Raw genomic sequence first — 25,979 nt, 5'->3', positions numbered from 1 at the left:
CCCTCCCCTCACTTGTGACTGGGTCAAATACTTCCTGACAGACAGTACACAAACAGTAAAGGTTGGGTCCTTGACATCTTCCACCCTGAAGCTCAGCACAGAGCTGCATGCTCAGTCCCAGCTGTGCTTGCTGTATACACAACTTCATATCCTTGAATCCATCCAACATCATGATAAAGTTTGCAGATGACACAACGGTGCTGGGTCTTATAAATGGAGGTGATGAATCAACATACAGGGAAGAAGTTCAGAAGGTATCTACATGGTGTTCAGAAAACAAGCTACATCTAAATACTAGCAAGACAAAGGAGATGATGTTGGATTTCTGGAAGCACAGAGAAGAACATGCCTCATTGTATATCAAGGGGGGCCATGTGGAGAGGGTTTCATTTAAATTCTTGGGAGTGCTCATTAGTCAAGATCTCACCTGGTTAGTAAAGCTCAACAGAGACTTCATTTCCTTAGAGTCCTGCTGAAAAATCAGTTGGAAAAACGGCTGAAGACTTCTTTCTATCAGTCCACGATAGAAAGTGTCCTCACATACTGTATAACAGTATGGTACACTGGTTTAACAGCTGTGGACAAGAAGGCACTACAGAGAGTGATCAATTCGGAAACCATGGGTTGCCCTCTAACACCACTGGATGATATTGCCAAGTCTCGCTGTTTCAGCAGAGTAAGGAAGATACTTAGGAATGATTCACACCCTGGCCAGTGTCTCTTCATTCTTACCATCAGGCAGAAGACATTGAAGTATAGCCAGCCGGACAAACACATTTAAAAACAGCTTCTACTCATGGGTTGTCAGACACCTAAAGACAATCACAATCACTCCATGTACATATGGAAATGTATGACAAGTTTTTTTTCTTTTCCCAATTACTGTATTTTTCAGAGTATAAGACGCACCTTTCCCTCCCCCCAAAGAGCGTGGAAATATTGGTGTGTCTTATACATCTAATATAGCCATTTTTGGCCTTCTGAAGCCCCGCCCCCGCATCCCATTTTTGTGAAAGATGGGCCATTTTTCACAAAAATAGAGGGGGTTTTTTTGCCTTCCCTCAGCCCCCAGCAGCATTCTGCAGGCTTCAGCAGGGCTGGGGCAAGGCAAAAATATCCCAGTTTTTGCAAAAAAACCAGCCCATTTTTTGCAAAAATTGAAGCTTTTTTGCCTTACCCCAGCCCTGCTGAAGCCTGCAGAGTGCTGCTGGGGGCTGAGGGAAGGCAAAACTTTTTTTTTCTTACTTACCTCTTTGAAATCTTGGTGCGTCTTACACACTGGTGTGTCTTATAGTTCGAAAAATACGGTACTTGTATAAATTGGGAATTGTATTGTCATGTATTTTCTGTTATGGATTGCTAACCTTTTTCCCATTGTATGCCAAAAGCAGGGAGAGTGCAGGGGGGTCGTGCGTGGGGGTGCCCACGCTCATAATTCTATCTTCACAACCCCAACCCTCTCCCCTCTTGGCGCATGATGGACCTGTTTTCTCTGTCCTCAGGCTCCAGAGGCTTTCTAGGCCTTCACCCCCCCTCCCCTGGAGGCCCTCTGGGGGCTTCAGTAGGCTTCCCGAACTTCCGGGTTGCCCGTACGGCTGCTTTTCTCCCTCCAGAGGCTCCAGGGAAGCCTCTTGAAGGCTCCTGAAGGCAAAAAATGGTCCTATGGGCAACCCAATGGTCCGTTCGGGAATGGACTTCTGGTTTGCCCGTGGGGCTGTTTTTTGCCCTCAGGTGGCTTCCCTGAAACCTCCGGAAGGAGAAAAACGGCCCAACGCTCAAACTGGAAAGCTGTTCCCGAACTTCTGGTTTGCCCAGTGGGTTGTTTTTTGCCTTCAGGGAAGCCTCTGAAAGGCAAAAAAGGCCGAAAATGAAAGCTGAAGTCAGTTGGCCAGTGTGTGCATGCGCATTGGAGCTGACATGGCAATGCTTTGCATGCACTAACAAATGGCTCCACGTGCCATAGGTTCGCCATCACTGGGCTAAACCAATTTTGTTGTATACATGATGTACAATGACAATAAAGGCTTTTATTTATTTATTTATTTATTTCCAATTGACTGCTGAGATAGGGAACTAGACTTCCATTTTGTGGCCATCAAAGAATACTTTCTTAAACCCACAGGAAAGCAAATTCAGATAAATCTTGCAACTTGGAGTAGTATCTTTCTAACTTCATATCAGAGAATTCAGATGATAGGTAATTATAGTAAGAAAACAGCATATAAGGGAGTTTTTTGCACAATGTTATTCCACAAGGTGACTTTATGAGTACTTCTATATGTAGACATGACATGTCTACAAAATGAAATCTGGCATGGAGCAGAGCCTCCAGGCACTGTGGTTTTTGTTATAACCCATGAAGGGAGAAGGAAAAAAACACTTAAAACCATTACTATCTCCTTTCTGTATTGAGAAGAAGGCATGAGAATTACAAAGCTCTCAAAAGAACCCATTCCTTTTTTCCCCTCTCTTTTTACAAGTACCTGCTGTACCTCCAGGTTTAGATAATGTGCTTCACCTCTTTACTGTTGTTCTCTATTTTTATTCATAAACCATACCATGCAGGTCATGAGAAATTCTCCCAGGGTCCTTTAGCAGAATTGCCCAGAGTGATTTGTCTATTTCTCTACGAGTTTGCTGATTTTCAAACAGATTACTGCATTCTTGCATGGCATATAGTTATACTTCAGATGAAGATATATTAACATTGATGCTCTACCACATCAAACTGTCAAGTTAACATTGAAACATAAAAACTATTGGATGCGATTGGTTGACAACAACACTTGACATCTATGACTTTGCCACATATGCCATTTCTTTAATGAAAGGCAATCACTTGTAGTTCCACCTTAGGCACAAAGCTAGCTGGGTGGCTTTGGGCTGAGCCCTGGGAAGAAGGCAGTAGCAAATCACTTCCAAAAATCTTGCCAAGAAAACTGCAGAAACTTGTCCTTTAGGCAAGAACTTGAAGGGGCACCTACTCATTATTTTGTATCTTTAGCTGTTATGGTAAAGGAGTACTTACGGGAAAGAGGCAAACAATTGTTAGATTCAGGGCTATTGGCTCTTCCAGTACCTATTTGGTTAGTACACGGCACATTAAAGTAGTAGTCCTCTTAAACTATACAAGTATGAGATGTACTACTTCTATGGCGAAGTAAAGGGAAGTGATATGAAAAGGATGAGAAATATGGGCAGTGAAATGTGATGGGATTTCACTTCAGAGATTGAATTATTACAATAATTAGAAGAACAGATGATAATTAACCAGATGTTCTGTAAGGAAATAAAGAGGTTTCAAATAATCCAGGTACTGTATTTCTGTGTAAGGAAGCCTTTTCTTAACTGTTCCTGATGCAGATCTGAATGTTTTGAAACTACTCTTCATATAAGCATGCTGATCTACAAGTTAGAGAGGCTAGACTGCCAATGTGTATCTGTTATTGTTGTATGTAAAGCCCACTTTTTACTTTTGGAGCAGTTTAAAAATAATTTCTCACTACATGTTCGTAATGTTTTCTCAGAGTAACTTCATACTCATTGAAGCACTCTTTTAAAATGAGTGACTCCCTTGTCATGTGATTGCACTTTGGGTGCTTAGAGAGTTGCCCACATTTATGGCAGTTTGTGGCATCCTGTGATCATACGATCACAATTTGCAATATTTTTTAGTGGGAACTAATGTTTACTTCTGGATTCTGGCAAAAAACACCCATTGCAGATAATGGATCCATTTAATAACCATGGCACTAACTTAATAATTGCCGCATTTGCTTTAAGTCTGGCAGTCATATAACAACCACTGCATAAAATGTTATAAAATCATGTTGGTCATGTGGGTATCTCAACTTATGATCCTCATGACATACGAAAATTCTGGGCTCCATTATTATTAGTGAAGAACTACTGTATTTGATCCTTTAAACTAATCTTAAGTTTTAAAAAAATCAAAAGACTGGAGCTTCCAAAATGAGCCATGTGATGACATGTCTTATTTTTCTTTAAAATGTGGTCAGAAACACCTCTCCCATGTGAGTCTGCTCTTCTATAAAAGTTGAATCACATGGAAGACTATGATGCAACTGTGTTATCTAGGATGAAATAAGGTAGGAGTAAAACTGATGATTTATTCTGAAGAAAGAAGCTTCTTTGGGATACTATTCTGTTTCCTGCCTTTAAGGGAGGAATAAGATTTTAGCTAGCTCCTGATCAAACAGGTACTAATACAAAGTACATTGTATTAGTAATGAACAATAGCTCTGTCTTTCATTCTTCCTTAGATACACATTCTCCTGATGAAATTATTCAGGTAAAGAGCCAGCTTGGACAGCAATTCCATGAGAAGCAAGTTACTTAGGCATAAAAAAACTAATAATTTTTCTCCTCCCTCCCCTCTGGCTCCAGATATTTTGAGCAATAATACCTTCATTCCTGATTATGGCGGTTAGTATCAGAATTTTAAATGAGAGGAAGATTTATATTTCTCCCTATCTGTGTTCAACTGTTAGATAGGAAAACAATTCCCATTTCATGAATATTATGGCTGTTACTTACCCCTCTCCTTGTACAGGGCGGGGCATAACCTTTTCCTAGGGGGTCACAGCAAGATCGACAGCAGTTTACAACTTCCGCGACACCTCATTTTAAAGCCCATAAAAAACTGAATTGAATGAGCTATTAAATGTTAAATTTGCTTTAAGAATGGCTGGAAAATTCAATTCGGAAGAACAAAGGATCATTGACAGAATAAAATGCATTGCCTTTCGAGAGGCTCGCGATGCTGGAGCGACGTTTATCAATCGAAAATGGATTGCAAACAAATTGAAACGTCATCCGGATTGGGTTACTGATAATTGGAACAAAACAGCCCAAGAATGTTTCACAAAATTTGGAGAAGGGCGTCCTCTGCAACTGTCCCAAGAAAGCAAAGCCATCATTGCAACTGGCAGTCGCAAACAACGAAAAGGAAACCGAAAAGTGGCCCAAGAAATCCTTCAAATTCGTGGAAAACGAGTTGATCAAAGGACAATCGGCCGATATCGAGAACGAGAAGGTTTGAAGCCATTCCACGTCATTTGCAAACCATTGAAAACTCAAACACACGTTCAAGATCGGCTTTGGTTGTGCGATTGGTTGTCTGAATGGACCGAGGAAGATTTTCTTCATTTGGCGCCATCTGACGAATTCTTCGTTTATGCCATTCGAAAACCGAATTTCCAGAACGATCGAATTTGCGCTAAAGATGTCGACGACATCGCCAAACATGAACGATATCGACAAATCGTTCGCAATCCGACTTGCATCGGGATTTTCGTCATTTTCACAGCCAAGAAACTTCATTGGGTTTTGAAGGATAAAGGGGAATCCTGGGATGGCAGTTATTTCCGTGAGAAAATTTTATTGGAGAATGTCATTCCATTTCTCAGTGATCCAGACAATGTCTTGGTGGTTGGTGAGGCTGTCTTTCTTCATGACAAAGCTCCTTGCATGCGTGCAAATGCGACTCAGCAATTGTTAAAGGAAAACAATGTCGAATTTTGGGGCAATGACGTCTGGCCGGGAAATTCGCCAGATCTCAATCCGGCAGAGAACATTGGGGCCATAATTAAGGATGAAGTGGAAGCTCTGATGATTCAGGAGCAAGGTCAAAATCGATATTCGGTTGAAACTTTGAGAATGAATTTGGAAACTGTGTTGAAAAATCTGGAAAATCGAACGGAACTGTTTGAAGATTTGTTGTGTTCTTATCCACCTCGTTTGAATGCTGTTCGAAGGGCTAATGGTGGTCATACTGACTATTAAATCGTGTCAATAAACTCAGTTTTTGATGGGCTTTCGAATGGTGTATGAATTATTTGTGTTGTTATTACAAGTGTTGCTGTGACCCCCTAGGAAAAGGTTATGCCCCGCCCTGTAGTATGACAGCTTGGTATCTGGTATTTATTTCTTTTTAAATGGCATATATTCTAGATTCATCCCACCATGGTATGTTTCTGACGTAAAATGTACAGTATTTGCTTGCACAGCATTTCTTAGATTTCTTATGATTAACTTTTGGGAGAATAGAAATAATCAGTTCATCAGTTTCTTTTTTTTTTTTAAGTTTTATTGCTTTAATTAAACAAAAACACAGAAAAAGAATAATCCTTCGTTACATCTTGTAGAATTGGTTACAAATACATTTCGTGCGTTTTTTCCACAATCATTACATATACTTCATTCAAATTGAATTGTACATTTTAAATCAAAAATTTTTATGTATTTTACTATCACTGTACCACAATTCTCATTTAATTACAATTATATAAACGTGCTTTTATCTAAGATCATTTGTATTTAAAGACACAACCACCTACTGGCATTCATTTGCAATTTCAATAAACCTCCAATAACATTACACCTTTATAACATATTCTGAATAAAAATCAGTTAATATCTAAGCATTCCCCCCCTCTTTCCCCCCAACTCACGCTTATATCCAATTTGCTTTTACAAATACAACACACACACACACACACATCATTAAACATTATCCATTAACATTTCCTTGTTATTGTAGTTAACTAAAAATTATCACCTCTCCTCTCATCAGGACCAAAAGAAATTATACCTTTATAGCAAGATCTAAGCAAGAATTTATTAATAAAATTTATAGGTCTTTTCCCTTTGTCCCAATTTACAATTTATATCCAAGTTATTTTTACTAATTAAGGTTATCATTTCATTACTTTATCCTAGTTAATTATATGTTAATGAATGAACATTTAATAACAATCTAAAACAATCTACAAAATACTAACATTCCTACTTATTAATCACAAAAAATATCCATTAACATTTCATTATTATTGTGATTAACGAGAAATTATTTACAATTTATATCACATCTCCTCTCTTCAAACCCAAAGGAATTATACCTTTATAACAAGATCTAAACAAAAAATTATTAATAAAATTTATAGGTCTTTTCGCCAAGTCCCAATTTACAATTTATAACCAAGTTACTTACACTAATTGAGGTTATCATTTCATTATTGTTGTCATAGTTAATTATATGTTAACGAATAAAAATTCAATGATAATCTAAAACAATCTACAAAATACTGAAATTTAGTTCATCAGTTTCTAAATAGGTAGTTTGTCCAGAAGAGAAAGGAGCAATAGTTATATGTAACTGATTTCATTGACATCTTAAAATAATTGGTAGAGCTATTTCAATATAAAGTATCCAGAAATAACAAGACATTATTTTCTTCCAAACTGAGAAAATTCTATAGTTATTTTGAAAGGTATCCTAAAAGGATCTGACAGTTAAAAAGTTCTTCTCCTGCAGCAATTGATTTATTTGTTAATAAATTTTGCATACAACAAAGGTTTAAGTTGTACAATTACATCCAGTTTGTGGTTGTACAATTTTTATGAAACTCTTAGGGTTGCTGACAGTAACAGACAAGATGCACAGAGACTTGTATTCTGGCCATGACATATTTATCCTGTGTTAGCCTTACAGCAGCTCTTCTTTGAAAAGATTTCTCCAGTTCTAATTTATAGAGGCATTGGCTTTTCAAATCAAGACCATTGTTCATTCTCAATTCCTGAATGAATTTTAAAGAAATCATCTGTTAATTATACTAACTGATTGAAACAATAATACAACTGGAAACTTCCTTTAAAAACACATTTATTTTTATGGATGTCACTTTTTCTTTCTAATAATACTTTCTATAATATGACTCATGTTTATTTCAAAGCTATAGTTTTACTCATATGCAAATGTCGTCCACATGATCACGGAGACGTCTTCGGACAGCGCTGGCTCTTCGACTTTGAAACGAAGCGTTAGGAACGACTAGCACAAACAAGGGGAACCTTTATCTTTATGTGTATACATGCTACTACAGTATCTTGAAGATCATCAAATGAAAAGGTGCAATGTAAACTTTGCCAGAAAATACATTTATGCATTTCAGTCACTTTTAAAACTTTTATTGCAGGCTGATGCTGATGTCCTTATATAATATTAGTATCAACATGAAAGGTGTGAAGTACATCAGTGAAAATACAGGATTCTTCCCATTAATCTGGTGGCTCCTGAATGGTAAGTGTACTATTTATTCTAAAAGTGCACTATTTATTCTACAATAAATAGAAGTTTAAAATACTCAATGACATTACTCTCTTAAAATTGCTGCTCTAGATTTATTAGAACAATATTTTATATACCTAAAATATTGTCAAGAAATTGTGTATTTTAGGATCAGTGTAAAAGATAGGAGGTTTATATAAGGAAAGAAAGAGAAACAGGATGAGCTCTGAGGAAAAACACATCAGAGTTATAATTAGCATGTGATACAGAGCACAGCCAAGGTTTAGATTCTGATATGTAATGATGAATGATGTTAATAATAATATAATGTATTAGTATTTTATTATATTTATGGTTACTGCCCTTTAAAATATTCACAGATACATTATCTTGTAATCCTTGTAATAGGTTTCTATTTTCACTGATAGTTTTCAGTGTTGCCATTTTTAATATTGCACATGGAATGAATGAAGCTAAGAAAGCACATAGTTGTATCAGTGAGTTGAAGCAGAAGCAGCATTGAAATCAGAGGGCTTCCTGATTTGCAACTGAATGTCTTTACTATTATGCTCATTGGCTCTCCATGCATTATTTCTGATTTAAAATCACAATATTATTCATGCTTATATAGATATGTGATTATTTTCATTGGAATATATTGTCAAATAAATGTACTGTACATAAAAAGGGACCCAGTGGCTAAGATGCTGAACTTGTCAATCAGAAAGATCGGCAGTTTGTCGGTTCAAATCCCTAGCACCACATAACGGAGTGAGCTCCCATTACTTGTCCCAGCTTTTGCTAACCGAGCAGTTCGAAAGCACGTAAAAATGCAAGTAGGAAAATAGAGACCACTTTGATGGGAGGATAACAGAATTCTATGCACATTTGGCATTTAATCATGCCGCCCACATGACCACGGAGGTGTCTTCAGACAGCGCTGGCTCTTCGGCTTTGAAACGGAGATGAGCACTGTCCCCTAAAGTCGGGAACAACTAGCACATATGTGTGAGAGGAACCTTTATCTTTAAATGTACATAGGAATGGAGGTTGCAATCTTAAGCAGAGAAGATCACTGAACACAGTACTATATGATTTATTTGTAACTAACAATTCATAGGACTGCACTATATATATATATAATACTGTTCTAGAGCCCTGACATTGAAAGTTTACTTTGTTATTTGATTTCTATTGCTGCCAGTGATGACTTAGATACTTTCAATATTGGTTTATCACTTTTGCTTTCTCTGCTGGTCAAAGAATAAATACTTTTCTTAAAAAACTTTTTTAGATCATCTGGTAGCTCCTGGCTGATCTAAAAAACAATGTCCAAATGGCACAGATTTTCAAAAAGAAGTAGCAGTCTGTGACCAAAACGAGCCTTTTTTAGTTTAGTAAAGATAATAATCAAATAAAGTGTTTAAAAAGTGAAAGGTACAACTTATTTTCTATTTGAAAAATAAATCCCCAAATGGCTGCTTTTTCAACAATGAAGTGATTGCAGCCCCACCTCTCAGCTGGACAACTCACCTGAGAACTTCAAAGTGCCACTCCAGAGACTTCTCACAAGCTGCCACTTGAGGGTGATTCTGGGACTCTCCCTAACCCAGGTAGGGGTAAAGAAGTCCATGCGGATTTTATTCCGCTAATCGTTGCCAACTATTGGGGGGGGGGTTTGTTCATCTCCATTTCAAGGGCCATTGAGCGAGCGCTGTTCGAAGACCTTTCTGTGGTCGTGTGGATAGCGTGACATCACAGAGTAGATACCTTTCCCACCAAAGGGGTACCTATTTATCTACTTGCATTTGTCTGCTTTCAAACTGCTAACTATATAACTCCCCGGCACAGGATAGTTATATAAACTTAGGGAACTCAGTTCCCTGGTCAGTTGGCCAAATTCACTGGAAGTCCTCTCTACTCTCGTTGTGGCTCTCTCCAGGTTTTAAGTGCATAGCTATCTGACCTAAACACCAGTGGTGGGTTTCAATTTATTTTACTACCGGTTTGTTCATGTGCGCACTTGAGCATGCACAGAAGTGTCTGGGCAGGTGGGTGGAGCCTCCACTGCTGCTACTACTGGTTTGCCCAATCTGGGGTGAACCAGCAGAAACCCACCTCTGCTAAACACTCATAAGAGATACTGGGAATTAAAAGAGGAAATAATTTACAAATATCTCAAAATATGTATCTCCAGTTTAATTCTTGTTTTACTTTACCTTTTCCATTGTTTTTACAGATAATACCTGGTAAAATTATTACCTCTATCCATACAATTCTTGAGGTTTAGTAGGTATAGGTAATCCTCGGCCAACAGTTCATTTAGTGACCATTTGAAGTTACAATGGCACTCCAAAAAGTGTCTTATGACCATTTTTCACACTTATGACTGTGGCAGCATCTCCATGGTCATATAATTTATATTTGGATGCTTGACCACTGACTCACATTTATGACGGTTGCAGTGTCCTAGAGTCATCCCTTTGTGCGACCTTTTGACAAGTAAAGTTAATGGGGAAACCAGATTCACTTAACAGCTGTGTTGCTAATTTAAAAACTGCAGTGATTCACTTAACAAAGGTGGTGAGAAAAGTTGTAAAATGGGGCAAAACTCACTTAACAAATTTCTCACTTAGCAACATAAATTGTGGTTGTAAGTTGAGGACTACCTGTAGTTAGGTAAACTTGTCCCATATTCAAGCTCTTAAACTATCTACAAAAATATTTTTCTTTTGACTTTATTCTCTCTGTCCATGATCTCTTATTTCATATTTATATGTTTTCTTACATTCATTAGTTCTACTGAATTTAGTGAGCCATCTTAGCTATGTTTGCATTATTCAGGTCTAGGAATCTATTGTTAGATTGTCTATAGCGGACTTTTGTCATTTTTATTTTTTGTACCTTTAAATCAGTGTGACTCCTGGCAACTGCCTGGAAAATATCTTGGCAAGATTTTAGAAGTAACTTGCCATTGTTTTTTTCCTAGGGCTGTCAGAAAATGACTGGTCCAAAGACATCCAACTAGCAGGAGAACTCGTGATCTTCTAGTTTCTGAGAAAAAATAGAAAACATAGTGATGCTTGATTCTGGCAGTCATTACTTGGTAACATGCTAGGCTCTGCCTCTATTAAGGAATGTTAGTCATATGTTAACTGAATTCATATACTTCCAGGATCTACTGATGATTAACAGTTTGGCATTGATGTAGTGCAATTACATAAGTGTCATTTCAGAGAGTAGTTCATCTGGGAATATAATGCCAATGACACACGTGATTACAATCTCATTTTGCCGTATCAGTTGCACCTGTTAATATTTAAAAGCTAGTTACAGCTAGTTTATAATTCTGATAAATACCTTAAATAACCAGGAAATTTTGAAGTAGGAGTATATAAACATTTCCTTTAAATTATTTAACATTAATTCAGAGTAGAATATGATACCTGAAAATGTGATCCCAGAGTTACAATTACTAGATATAAAAAAAAAATCCAGTTTTTTTTTCTTTTGTTTTCCCCGCTTTTGTCTGATGTACGGAATCCTAACCAGCCTGTTTAAAAATGTCTCTCCATGCATTACAGAATAAGAGAAAAAGGAACCTAAACATGCTGATTGGCCTTACCGTTATTGTAATTGCATCTATTGACACAATCAGAATTCCAGTTGTCTGGAATAGTGTTCCAATTTAGGGTTTTTACCAAACATATTGAGCCAGAGAGCATTTTAACATTGGGTTCAGGGTCAGTGGATATTAAAGGTAGCACTGCTATCTCTGTGCTTTGTGGATTTAATGTAGAGAACATTATAAATGAGCAGCTGAAAAAATAGTTTTAGAAGGACTTCACTGGAATAATTCAGAACTTTGCTTCTTTAAATTATAACAATGGTAATTATTTATTATTTCCATTTATTGTATTTATATGGTGACCATTCTTTAAAGCCATATAGCTATACTATTTTCTTTTTTTTCTTTTAGATCCAGATCCAGAAGTATGTTTTCATGTATTACGACTTCTCCAGTCCATGATTATGGAGCCAGAGATATTAACTAAATCACATCTTGAAATACGTGACTCCCTACCACTTCCACGTATCCTTTTGCTGTCAAAGAGCTGTAATAAAGATCTAAAAATTCTGGCCCAAGAACTGCTTGAGGACCTCAGAGTATTAGATGGGGAAATGTAAGACTCTTACTGAGGATATCATTAATTTTTTTCAAGCATACTTTTAGGCTGTGTAATAATTTATAAAATATTTATACCTGCTTTCTAATATATTTAGTCATTGTAATTAAATGGTTTACATGCTTGGCACTCCTGCACATGAATCCCAACCATAAATAGCATCTCATAATTTCTATGCTTGTGATATATCAAGTATCTTAGAAATACTGAGTTTAATATCTGGAATATTTGTAAGGAGTGGGTGGATTTACTAATAACTCTCCCTTAATTAGAATCTTACCTAATAGCTAAGGAATATAGTTCAGAATTTATATTTTCCATATCATAACTTGTTAAGGCAAAATCAAGTGCCTTGGTCTATTTTATTCTTCATTTGACAACCTCTTATTTTAGTGACAGTGAGAATAGTCTTTAAAATTTTATTTTTAACATCAGAAATGACCTTAGTTTAAAAATCTAGTAAAGGGTGGAGTGACTTCATTTTTTGTAAATATTTATATCAAAACAATAGAAGTTATATTAACAGTAGAATTGTCTGGGTGAAAGGTTGCTGGGCAGAAGGCTCTGTCTGTTTCCCCACACTATATGAGCTTACTGCATTGGAAAGGGACAAAAAGAACATTACCACTGCCTTCTCCTTTCCTGGTACTTTCCTGTGTCCTAAGATTTTTAAAAGGATTAGCTATGGAGTAACATAAGTTGTAAACCTTTTTTTCATTGCTGACTGTAGACTTTCATTTCATTTTGTGCTTTCCAAATTTGAACCTACCAGCATAGTGGGTGACTCCTGCAAATTGCCTCTTACATTATTCTAGGGACAGGGAGATAATATAAGTGGAGACAGCCAACAATAGATCACAGCTCATTTTCCCTAGCCTAGAACCTCACCCATAGTGGTCTAGGCACAAGCATTCTCTTTGATTATTAGCCTAGCTGATTCAATTTGGCACTGTCATATTTCTTGCTCTTCATTGCTTCTGTACCACATTCTTTCTATTTCCAGGGTCAGTCAGGGAAACTGAAAAGATAGTTACTGTTTATCCTGTATTTATGATTTTGTATAGTGCTAGCTAATTTAAAAAGAGACACTAGAATCTTCCTTTGGGCTTTAAGCCACTAGGACAATGGTCATTTTGGTAGGCCTGGTTGTTAGTATGATAATAAATAATTCATGGACATACAAATATATTGGTAACAATGTTTCAATTGTCACTTATTAAGAAATAATAGCTTTTAACTGTACCATACTAAATTGAACAAGGATCACTTATTTTGTCTCCTTAAGATAGACTTTCATGTTGTTTCTAAATTGTCTAAAATGTTGCAGTGTAACTTTCTATAAAAAAATCTTCAATTTGAAGTGGGGGCATTTTTATTCATAAGTTTCCATGTCTTGTATTCCCCTCATAATTGTCTTTGCACTGAGAATACCATCTTCTGAAGTTGTAAGCTATTTATATTATAATGATGTAAAAGTATTGCCCTCTTTTATTTTTATAATTTAGATATTGAAAACATGCCAATATTGTATAATGGCTGAACATTAAAAAACTGAAAACTGGAAATTTTGCTGGAAACAAAATTAATAACTTGGGTAAACACTTCTGCACTTCTCTGGGTTCTCTTTTAAGCAAAGGCCCACTTGTATTGTGGATAGGAGACATCCAGAATGAGTAAGAGCAAAACATGGATTTTGATATTTCTGCTCCATGTTATTATTTTTTAAAGCTCTTGACTTGTTGAGTTGAATTGAGTTTATTATATTTCTATGCCCCCCTATTCCCCGGAGGGGACTCAGGGCGGCTCACAACCAAGTCAGGGGGGAGGGGTACAAATAAGAAAAAAAGAACACGAACAAAACAATACCACAATTTAAAACACTCAACAACCATACCATTCGAGAGGGGACAAAAACTCATTAGCCCCAGGCCTGTCGGAACAGCCAGGTTTTAAGGGCTTTGCGGAAGGCCTGGAGGGTGGTAAGGGTCCGAATCTCCACGGGGAGCTCGTTCCAAAGGGCCGGAGCAGCCACAGAGAAGGCCCTCCTCCGGGTGGTCGCCAGTCGGCATTGGCCAGTGGATGGAATTCGGAGGAGGCCTAATCTGTGGGATCTAATCGGTCTATTGGAGGTAATTGGCAGTAGGCGGTCTCTCAAGTATCCAGGTCCAATACCATGAAGGGCTTTGTAAGTGACGACTAGCGCCTTGAAGCGTATCCGAAGACCAATAGGCAGCCAGTGCAGCTCGCGGAGGATAGGTGTAATGTGGGTGTACCGAGGTACACCCACAATCGCTCGCGCGGCTGCATTCTGGACAAGCTGAAGTCTCCAAATGCTCTTCAAGGGCTGCCCCATGTAGAGCACGTTGCAGTAGTCCAGCCTTGAGGTCAGAAGGGCACGAGTGACTGTTGTGAGGGCCTCCCGGTTCAGGTAGGGACGCAATTGGTGCACCAGGCGAACCTGGGCAAATGCCCCCCTGGTCACAGCCGACAAATGATGTTCAAAAGTCAGCTGTGGGTCCAGGAGGACTCCCAAATTGTGAACCCTGTCTGAGTGGCGTATTGTTTGACCCCCCAGCCTGAGAGATGGAATACTTGGCCAATTAGTGGGAGGGAAACACACCAGCCACTCGGTCTTATCCGGATTGAGTGCAAGCTTGTTAACCCCCATCCAGACCCGAGGCACTGACACATCACGTCAACCGCTTCGCTGAGTTGGCACGGGGTGGACAGATACAATTGCGTATCGTCCGCATACTGATGATATTTTATCCCATGCCGTCGAATGATCTCACCCAGCGGCTTCATGTAGATATTAAACAGGAGGGCGGACAGGACCAAACCCTGCGGCACCCCATAATTCAGGGGCCTAGGGGTCGATCTCTGCTCCTCGACCAACACCGACTGCGACCTGTCCAAGAGGTAAGAGGAGAACCACCGTAGGACGGTGCCTCCCACCCCCACCTCCCGCAGTCGTCGCAGAAGGATACCATGGTTGATGGTATCGAAGGCCGCTGAGAGGTCAAGGAGCACTAGGACGGAGGCATGACCCCCGTCCCTGGCTCTCCAGAGATCATCGGTCAAAGCGGTTTCAGTGCTGTAGCCAGGTCTAAATCCCGACTGAAAGGGATCTAGATAATCGGTTTCCTCCAAGGACCGCTGGAGCTGAGAGGCCACCACTTTCTCAACAACCTTCCTCACAAAGGGGAGGTTGGAGACTGGACGGTAGTTATTTAAAACGGCTGAATCCAAGGATGACTTCTTCAGGAGGGGTCTCACCACTGCCGCCTTTAAAGCGGGGGGAAAGAACCCCTCCCGAAGGGAGGCAATAACTATCGCCTGGATCCAGCCCCGTGTCACCTCCCTGCTGTTAGCCACCAGCCAGGAGGGGCACGGGTCCAGCACACATGTGGAGGCACTCAGCTCCCATGGCCTTGTCCACTTCCTCAGGGGTAACAAGTTGGAAATCAATCCAGAGATGTCGCTCCAGATTCTCCCCTGGTGCCTCAGCTGGCTCTGCGCAATTGGAGTCCAGGTCCGCCCGAAGCTGAGCAACTTTATTCGCGAGAAATTGGACATATTCCTCAGCTCTGCCTTGCAAAGGATCGCTCGTATCCCTCCTATTCAGGAGGGAACGGGTTATCCTGAACAAGGCGGCTGGGCGCGACTCAGCGGAAGCTATCAGAGTGGCAATATGTGTTCTTTTTGTCATCCTAATTGCCCAAAGGTAGACTCTTATGCAGGATCTTAATAGTGCTCGGTCTGACTCGGACTTACTGGATCTCCATCGTTGCTCTAGGCATCTCTTTTGGCGCTTCATCTCCCGGAGTTCCTCAGTAAACCAAGGAGCCCTCCTGGATTCACTGCCTCGGATCGGCCGTAAAGGCGCAATCCGGTTGAGAGCCTCTGACGCTGCTGAATTCCATGCAGCAACCAGAGTCTCCGCCGGACTGCGGGCGAGAGAATCAGGAACAACGCCAAGCGCCGACTGAAAGCCCAAAGGGTCCATAAGGCGCCTGGGGTGGAACCACCTAATCGGTTCCTCCTCCCTACAGTGGGGGTTTGGTCTCCGAAAGTCAAGCCTCAGTAGGTAGTGGTCCGACCATGACAGGGGTAAGATCTCACTACCCCTCAAACCAAGATCACAACTCCACTGCTCCGAGAGGAATATGAGGTCGAGCGTGTGACCCGCCGAGTGAGTCAGGCCCCGGATTACTTGGGCCAAGCCCAGGCTGTCATGGAAGCCATGAACTCCTGCGCTCCATCAGAGTGCTCGACGAGCGAAGGCAGATTGAAGTCCCCCAGAACCATAAACCTGGGGAACTCAATTGCCAGCTCTGCTACTGACTCGAGCGAGGGGAGGGCTGTTGCAACGCTGTTGGGAGGCAGGTACGTTAACAGCAAGCCCAATTGACCCTTGAGGTCCAACTTCACCAGCAAGGACTCACACCCGACAAGCTCCGGAGCAGGGATCCTACGAGGAGCTAGAGACTCTCGGATAACAATAGCCACACCCCCACCCCTTTCCTGGGGTCGCGGCTGATGAAGCACCTGAAAACCCTCTGGGCACATCTCAGTGAGGGGGACTCCTCCCTCCGGGCCCAGCCAGGTTTCAGTAATACATGCCAGGTCTGCCCCCTCGTCTAAAATTAGGTCCCGGACGAGGGGAGCCTTATGAACTACAGACCTGGCATTTAGCGACAGCAGCCTGAGACCAGGGTCCTGATTACTCACACCATCTGGCCTTGGAGTGGGACTAATAGGGCCAGAAGGAGGGATCTCTGTGACGTAGCGAACCCTCCTTCCCCGGTAATGGCCAGCCCTAAAGTCCCCGCCATATCTGCCCCTCCCTGTTAAGACCGTAATATTCCGGCCCACTCCCGTGTCCGTGGTCCCTCCACCCACCCCCATAGCCCCCGCGTTCCCTGACAGGCCCTTCGAATCAATCATCCTGAGATTGGAAATAGGCCCAGATCCCCCCCAACACTTCTGCAAAGCACTCAGTGTGAGGGAACCTGGTTCCAATCCCAATCCTCACTTACACGCCCAAGCGCTCACTCACACCCCCACAAAAATTTAAAAGTTACAACAATATAATATAAAAAAGGGATTACATAAGTTAAAAGGTGAGATCATTCACAATCGTACACATCCACACTGCATACAAGAGAAATTGCGCAGGTATTAAAAGGATGTTAGAGTTGGGCGAGTAGTCCGTACGTAGAAATATAGAGTTCATGGAATGACAGCACAGTAGACCGGTCAGGGCCGGCACGGTATGAGGGAGCTAGAATGACCTCTTTCTCTGATAGTCTAATGTAAGAGAAGTAATAGTCGAGATGGCTAGGATAGAGTTCCTGAGGTAGTAATGGACGATGATAGTCACGATAATGGTCGTAGTCCGGGGGCAGAGATGTAAAACTAAAAGTCCAACAGGCCAAGTCCATAAAGATGAAGCATAATTGGGGGAGCCAGCTAGGGTAGATAATAAGGATAGTAAACAGAGAAGCCCCCCCCCCCGGCCACAAAAAAGGGCAAACCGGGGGGGCCTTACCACAGCGGAAAGTCCAGTCAGATGGGGGAGGGGGTGTCCAAGCGGGGAGCAGAGATAACAAATGATAACAATTGCCCACCTCTGTCCAGCACCAGACCCCCCCCATAACCCCCCTCCTTAAAAACGAAGGGCCAGCTGATCTAGTTCCGCAGGTCCCAAAGGCTCGCACACACCCAATAGGATGGAAAAACGGCCGTTGCAGATTGAAAAGCGCTGAAGGGGGGGAAGGTTCAGGAGGGCCGTAATGGCGACTACAAGCTAGCCGCTCGATCACCCTAGGCACTAACCCGCCCATCCAAGCCAACCACCCCTTCACCCGGTCCACGCTGACAAGACAGACCAGAAGGCTGAGCTGAGGCGTTCTCAGAGCGGCCTCGTTGAGCCAGCGGGACATCAAGCCAGCAACAGCCAGCATCAACACGCCAGTGATTGCGGTAGTCAGGGTGGCAGTCATAGCAGTCATAGCAGGGTCGGAGCTCCCCAAAAAACAGCTAGGGGGCGGTGTCCTCCGAGCAGCTTAGCCACAGCGTTCTTTCAGTGGCATCAACGAGCCAACGGGCTAACGAGCCGGCAAGCAGCCCAGCGATGGTCGCGGTAGCCAAGCCAGAATGGTAGTCGCGGTAGTCACTTGTTACATATAAGAAATATAACTGAAGAAACATGTCCTAAGAATTTGACTTATTTACAAAAGTTTTACTTTGGTTTTAATTGTTTGTTTTTATGAATTCCAATTTTCTTCTGAGATGGATTTTGGCTTTTAAAGTTCATAAATTATGAAAGATTCAAATGTAGCGAAGATGCAGTTACATTGTGAAAATAATATTGAATTATTGTGTCTTTTTTGAAAGAAGTAATATGCATACTTCTTACTATAAAAATAATTTTGAGTGCTTGAATATTCTTAGTCCTGATATGTTAACATTTCCACTTCCCCCCATTACAGTGTGTTGCCATTTTGGCTTAAAATTGTTAGAAAGCAAAGATTTAATATAATAAATAAAATTGCATTTGATTACCGTATTTTCACCCATATAACCCGCCCACGCAAATAACCTGCCCACGCGAATAACCTGCAGATTTTCAAGATCGTGTAAAATGTTTCCCGTATACCCCGCCCACTTATATAGCCCGCAATGAGTAAGCCATCGGCAAACATTACATTAGCGCTATTCCATCGGACCTACCCATTAAAACCAATCGGAGGAGAAAGCCTGGGCGAGCTGGGGAGGGGTTGGAGGAACTCAACTCAAGGGAGAGATCTTGAAATTCAATAGGAAAAAAAATGCTTGGGTTTCGGGACGCCTTCGTGAAAACCCCACCCCTGGCTATGGGCGAAGTGACCAGGAAGAAGCAGGAGGTGAGAGGAAGCCTTCTCTGGGCTTGGAAGTCCGGCAGGAAGGGAAGGGGAGGAGGCGGCGGCGCGGCTGTGGCTCCGTTTTCACACACACATACACCCCTCCCTTCTTCTGCTTTGCTCTGTGAAAGGGCTTCACTGCCGAAGCATTTTGGTTTAAAAAAAAAAACACCGTCCCTTTCTCTCTCCAGTTAACAGGGCCAACCCAAGTGGTGCATTTTATCTGGGAGACGCCACGCAACGAGGGAATCTCCTTTTGGGGGGGGGGGTGTGAGACGCTGACAGAAAAAGGGCAAGCAGTGGCCGTGTGAGGCGGCCTTGAGAGCTCCGTACTGGCTGGCGAGGTTAGTTCTCTAAAGGCCGTTGAAAGCTCCGGGGAAACCCCTTTTTCCACCCTCGGAGCCCCCGGTGCTTCCTCAACCCCCCCCCACACTTTTTCCTCTTTGGTTCACCCCACCCCCGCCCTCAAGGGCCCGGGACTCTGGGAAAGTGTGCAGCTGGGGGGCTGGGGAGGAGAGAGCGTCTACCGTTCCTCACGGGAGGCACTTCGAGCCCCGCCGTATCTGAGAGGCTCTTAGTCGTCGGTGTGGGAGAGGAGAGAAAGGTTAAAATGTTTTTGAAACATAAAAAAAATCCTTTGTGGGCAAACTTAAAGCTGCTGGGCTGCACGGGCTTGCTGTAAATTGAGGGCATGTTTTGCCTTTATTTATTTTGCCGCCTCCCCTTCCCTTCCTCGGAGGGGAACGCTCGGAGCAAAAGGGACCCCTGCCTCGTTAAAGCCGCATCCGACGCTTCACCTACAAACGATCCCGATTCTCCCGCGTCCTTCCTTCCTTCCCTCCCTTCAATGTACCGTACTCTTCCTATAAAGAGAAGGGAAGCGTGACAAACTCCGGGCAGGAGATGGGCTCGTGTAGAGGTACCAGAAGTTTAACCGTTTCACCTAAGCCACAGCTCGTCCTCTCTTGGGACAGCCTTCCGCCGACATTAAAACGATGCGTGAACTTGCGAAAAACTGTGGCAGGCACGGAGGGGAGGGAGGGAGTGAAAAAAGAAGCGAGAAACGGATATTTTCTCCCTCTCGTGAAGGGGGGAGGATCTGGTGCTTTCCGGCTCGGGCTCCTTTTCTCCCTTTTCCTGCTTGGGTTTCGGGACGCCTTCGTGAAAACCCCACCCCTGGCTATGGGCGAAGCGACCAGGAAGAAGCAGGAGGTGAGAGGAAGCCCGGATTCTGCAGCCCCTCGCCTTCTCTGGGCTTGGAAGTCCGGCAGGAAGGGAAGGGGAGGAGGCGGCGGCGCGGCTGTGGCTCCGTTTTCACACACACACACACACACACACCTCCCTTCTTCTGCTTTGCTCTGTGAAAGGGCTTCACTGTCGAAGCATTTTGGTTTTAAAAAAAAAAAAAACACCGTCCCTTTCTCTCTCCAGTTAACAGGGCCAACCCAAGTGGTGCATTTTATCTGGGAGACGACACACACACACACACACACACACACACACACACACACGACACGTGCAGCAGGAGGAGCGGCGTCCTCCGCGCTCTCGGCTGCCACAAACGCCACGCAACAAGGGAATCTCCTTTGGGGGGGGGTGAGGCGCTGACAGAAAAAGGGCAAGCAGTGGCCGTTTGAGGCGGCCTTGAGAGCTCCAAACAACCTACCATACTCCGTTTTCACACACACACACACCCCTCCCTTCTTCTGCTTTGCTCTGTGAAAGGGCTTCACTGCCGAAGCATTTTGGTTTAAAAAAAAAAAAACACCGTCCCTTTCTCTCCAGTTAACAGGGCCAACCCAAGTGGTGCATTTTATCTGGGAGACGACACACACACACACACACACGACACGTGCGGCAGGAGGAGCGGCGTCCTCCGCGCTCTCGGCTGCCACAAACGCCACGCAACGAGGGAATCTCCTTTTGGGGGGGGGGGTGAGGCGCTGACAGAAAAAGGGCAAGCAGTGGCCGTTTGAGGTGGCCTTGAGAGCTCCAAACGACCTACCATACTCCGTTTTCACACACACACACACCCCTCCCTTCTTCTGCTTTGCTCTGTGAAAGGGCTTCACTGCCGAAGCATTTTGGTTTAAAAAAAAAAACACCGTCCCTTTCTCTCTCCAGTTAACAGGGCCAACCCAAGTGGTGCATTTTTTCTGGGAGACCACACACACACACACACACACACACACACACGACACGTGCGGCAGGAGGAGCGGCGTCCTCCGCGCTCTCGGCTGCCACAAACGCCAAGCAACGAGGGAATCTCCTTTTGGGGGGGGGTGAGGCGCTGACAGAAAAAGGCCAAGCAGTGGCCGTGTGAGGCGGCCTTGAGAGCTCCAAACGACCTACCATACTCCGTTTTCACACACACACACACCCCTCTCTTCTTCTGCTTTGCTCTGTGAAAGGGCTTCACTGCCGAAGCATTTTGGTTTAAAAAAAAAAAAACACCGTCCCTTTCTCTCTCCAGTTAACAGGGCCAACCCAAGTGGTGCATTTTATCTGGGAGACGCCACGCAACGAGGGAATCTCCTTTTGGGGGGGGTGTGAGACGCTGACAGAAAAAGGGCAAGCAGTGGCCGTGTGAGGCGGCCTTGAGAGCTCCGTACTGGCTGGCGAGGTTAGTTCTCTAAAGGCCGTTGAAAGCTCCGGGGAAACCCCTTTTTCCGCCCTCGGAGCCCCCGGTGCTTCCTCAACCCCCCCCCACACTTTTTCCTCTTTGGTTCACCCCACCCCCGCCCTCAAGGGCCCGGGACTCTGGGAAAGTGTGCAGCTGGGGGGCTGGGGAGGAGAGAGTGTCTACCGTTCCTCACGGGAGGCACTTCGAGCCCCGCCGAATCTGAGACGCTCTTAGTCGTCGGTGTGGGAGAGGAGAGAAAGGTTAAAATGTTTTTGAAACATAAAAAAAATCCTTTGTGGGCAAACTTAAAGCTGCTGGGCTGCACGGGCTTGCTGTAAATTGAGGGCATGTTTTGCCTTTATTTATTTTGCCGCCTCCCCTTCCCTTCCTCGGAGGGGAACGCTCGGAGCAAAAGGGACCCCGGCCTCGTTAAAGCCGCATCCGACGCTTCACCTACAAACGATCCCGATTCTCCCGCGTCCTTCCTTCCTTCCCTCCCTTCAATGTACCGTACTCTTCCTATAAAGAGAAGGGAAGCGTGACAAACTCCGGGCAGGAGATGGGCTCGTGTAGAGGTACCAGAAGTTTAACCATTTCACCTAAGCCACAGCTCGTCCTCTCTTGGGACAGCCTTCCGCCGACATTAAAACGATGCGTGAACTTGCGAAAAACTGTGGCAGGCACGGAGGGGAGGGAGGGAGTGAAAAAAGAAGCGAGAAACGGATATTTTCTCCCTCTCGTGAAGGGGGGAGGATCTGGTGCTTTCCGGCTCGGGCTCCTTTTCTCCCTTTTCCTGCTTGGGTTTCGGGACGCCTTCGTGAAAACCCCACCCCTGGCTATGGGCGAAGCGACCAGGAAGAAGCAGGAGGTGAGAGGAAGCCCGGATTCTGCAGCCCCTCGCCTTCTCTGGGCTTGGAAGTCCGGCAGGAAGGGAAGGGGAGGAGGCGGCGGCGCGGCTGTGGCTCCGTTTTCACACACACACACACACACCTCCCTTCTTCTGCTTTGCTCTGTGAAAGGGCTTCACTGCCGAAGCATTTTGGTTTTAAAAAAAAAAAAACACCGTCCCTTTCTCTCTCCAGTTAACAGGGCCAACCCAAGTGGTGCATTTTATCTGGGAGACGACACACACACACACACACACACACGACACGTGCGGCAGGAGGAGCGGCGTCCTCCGCGCTCTCGGCTGCCACAAACGCCACGCAACAAGGGAATCTCCTTTGGGGGGGGGGTGAGGCGCTGACAGAAAAAGGGCAAGCAGTGGCCGTTTGAGGCGGCCTTGAGAGCTCCAAACGACCTACCATACTCCGTTTTCACACACACACACACCCCTCCCTTCTTCTGCTTTGCTCTGTGAAAGGGCTTCACTGCCGAAGCATTTTGGTTTAAAAAAAAAAAAAACACCATCCCTTTCTCTCCAGTTAACAGGGCCAACCCAAGTGGTGCATTTTTTCTGGGAGACCACACACACACACACACACACACACGACACGTGCGGCAGGAGGAGCGGCGTCCTCCGCGCTCTCGGCTGCCACAAATGCCACGCAACGAGGGAATCTCCTTTTGGGGGGGGGGTGAGGCGCTGACAGAAAAAGGCCAAGCAGTGGCCGTGTGAGGCGGCCTTGAGAGCTCCAAACGACCTACCATACTCCGTTTTCACACACACACACACCCCTCTCTTCTTCTGCTTTGCTCTGTGAAAGGGCTTCACTGCCGAAGCATTTTGGTTTTAAAAAAAAAAACACCGTCCCTTTCTCTCTCCAGTTAACAGGGCCAACCCAAGTGGTGCATTTTATCTGGGAGACGCCACGCAACGAGGGAATCTCCTTTTGGGGGGGGTGTGAGACGCTGACAGAAAAAGGGCAAGCAGTGGCCGTGTGAGGCGGCCTTGAGAGCTCCAAATGACCTACCGTACTGGCTGGCGAGGTTAGTTCTCTAAAGGCCGTTGAAAGCTCCGGGGAAACCCCTTTTTCCGCCCTCGGAGCCCCCGGTGCTTCCTCAACCCCCCCCCCACACTTTTTCCGTTGGTGTGGGAGAGGAGAGAAAGGTTAAAATGTTTTTGAAACATAAAAAGAATCCTTTGTGGGCAAACTTAAAGCTGCTGGGCTGCACGTGCTTGCTGTAAATTGAGGGCATGTTTTGCCTTTATTTATTTTGCCGCCTCCCCTTCCCTTCCTCGGAGGGGAACTCTCAGAGCAAAAGGGACCCCCGCCTCGTTAAAGCCACATCCGACGCTTCACCTACAAACGATCCCGATTCTCCCGCGTCCTTCCTTCCCTCCCTTCAGAGCGAGGAAGCGGCAGCTCGTCCTCTCTTGGGACAACTTGCGAAAAACTGGAGGGAGGGAGCGAAAAAAGAAGCGAGAAACGGATATTTTCTCCCTCTCGTGAAGGGGGGGGGGATCTGGTGCTTTCTCCGCTCCTTTGTTATTGTTCGGGTGATTCATTTGATCTCTTCCTCTTTGGCACCTTCTCGACACCCAGCCAGTTGGCAGAGCGAGGAAGCGGCAGAGGCGACGACGGAGCCTCCAAACTTGTTTATCCCCTTCTATGGTTCCCAGAGCCACAGTTTCACAAACGCTCGGAGCAAAAGGGACCCCCGCCTCGTTAAAGAGCTGGATGCGGCGAGGTTCAGGCGGACGGTGTTAACGACCGTCGCCCTTCTTCTGCCCTCAGCCCCGAGCCCTTCGGTTTAAAAAAAAAAACGCTCGGCGACTAAGAGCCTCTCAGATACGGCGGGGCTCGAAGTGCCTCCCGTGAGGAACGGTAGATGCTCTCTCCTCCCCAGCCCCCCAGCTGCACTCTTTCCTGTGTGTGTGTCGTCTCCCAGATAAAATGCACCACTTGGGTTGGCCCTGTTAACTGGAGAAAGGGACTGTGTTTTTTTTTTTTTAAACCAAAATGCTTCGGCAGTGAAGCCCTTTCACAGAGCAAAGCAGAAGAAGGGAGGGGTGTGTGTGTGTGTGAAAACGGAGTATGGTAGGTCGTTTGGAGCTCTCAAGGCCGCCTCAAACGGCCACTGCTTGCCCTTTTTCTATCAGCGCCTCACCCCCCCAAAAGGAGATTCCCTCGTTGCGTGGCGTTTGTGGCAGCCGAGAGCGTGGAGGACGCCGCTCCTCCTGCCGCACGTGTCGTGTGTGTGTGTGTGTGTGTGTGTGTGTGTCGTCTCCCAGATAAAATGCACCACTTGGGTTGGCCCTGTTAACTGGAGAGAGAAAGGGACGGTGTTTTTTTTTTTTTAAACCAAAATGCTTCGGCAGTGAAGCCCTTTCACAGAGCAAAGCAGAAGAAGGGAGGGGTGTGTGTGTGTGTGTGAAAACGGAGCCACAGCCGCGCCGCCGCCTCCTCCCCTTCCCTTCCTGCCGGACTTCCAAGCCCAGAGAAGGCGAGGGGCTGCAGAATCCGGGCTTCCTCTCACCTCCTGCTTCTTCCTGGTCGCTTCGCCCATAGCCAGGGGTGGGGTTTTCACGAAGGCGTCCCGAAACCCAAGCAGGAAAAGGGAGAAAAGGAGCCCGAGCCGCCGAGCCAGCCCACTGCCGCGAGGAAAGTGGTGGTCCCAAGCTCTCCCTTTAGTTAATCTGTGTAAAATATTTTACGTATACCCCGCCCACTTTTATACCCCGTAGGGGGGCGCTGTGCATGTAAAAAACGCATATAACCCGCTGGTTATATGGGTGAAAATACGGTATATCTAAGCTAGCCTTATGTCTCAGTGATGTATTGGACTATATCCATTCAACTCTGGTTTCAAATTTTAATACTCACAGTGCTAACCTAAAATCTATAAAAGTTTGTAACTTTAGAATAGTCAGAAGTTTTATTTTCCAACAAGAGATTAATCTTATTTTGAAACAAGGAAGGAGTTAATATTATAACTTTGAATGCCAAAGACTAAAAAAGAGCACACATTTCATTAAAAAAGGCATCACATCATTATCATATTGGAAAGTAATTAATGATTTGCAGTCTAAAAATCATCTGGAAAACCAGTTTTTTTAGAAAGAATATCCTTATACTCTGGAGAAAGGAAACACCAAAGGAAGACTAATAAAATGACATAATAAAAATTATTTGAATCAGCCTGATAAGGATATGTTTCATGATATCAATGTATACAGTTTTAACTAGACAGTGAGAATCATTAAATTACTCAACACCTCACTGAGATGTAGG

At 44.1% G+C, this 25,979-nt stretch overlaps 1 protein-coding gene across 1 annotated transcript in view; it reads left to right on the top strand.

The window, feature by feature from the left end:
- Positions 1–12,277, top strand: part of HSF2BP (heat shock transcription factor 2 binding protein) — a 48,714-nt gene extending 36,437 nt beyond the window's left edge. The window contains exons 6-7 of the mRNA XM_032220329.1: positions 7,998–8,101; positions 12,069–12,277. Of these exons, the coding sequence (XP_032076220.1) occupies positions 7,998–8,101; positions 12,069–12,277 (313 nt within the window). The remainder of the gene's footprint in view (positions 1–7,997; positions 8,102–12,068) is intronic.
- The last annotated feature ends 13,702 nt before the right edge of the window (positions 12,278–25,979 follow it).

Source organism: Thamnophis elegans, chromosome 6 (genome assembly GCF_009769535.1).
Source record: "Thamnophis elegans isolate rThaEle1 chromosome 6, rThaEle1.pri, whole genome shotgun sequence".
Lineage (NCBI taxonomy): Eukaryota > Metazoa > Chordata > Lepidosauria > Squamata > Colubridae > Thamnophis > Thamnophis elegans.
Note: the sequence above shows the minus strand (reverse complement) of the source record. Positions and strands in the feature narration are given on the sequence as shown.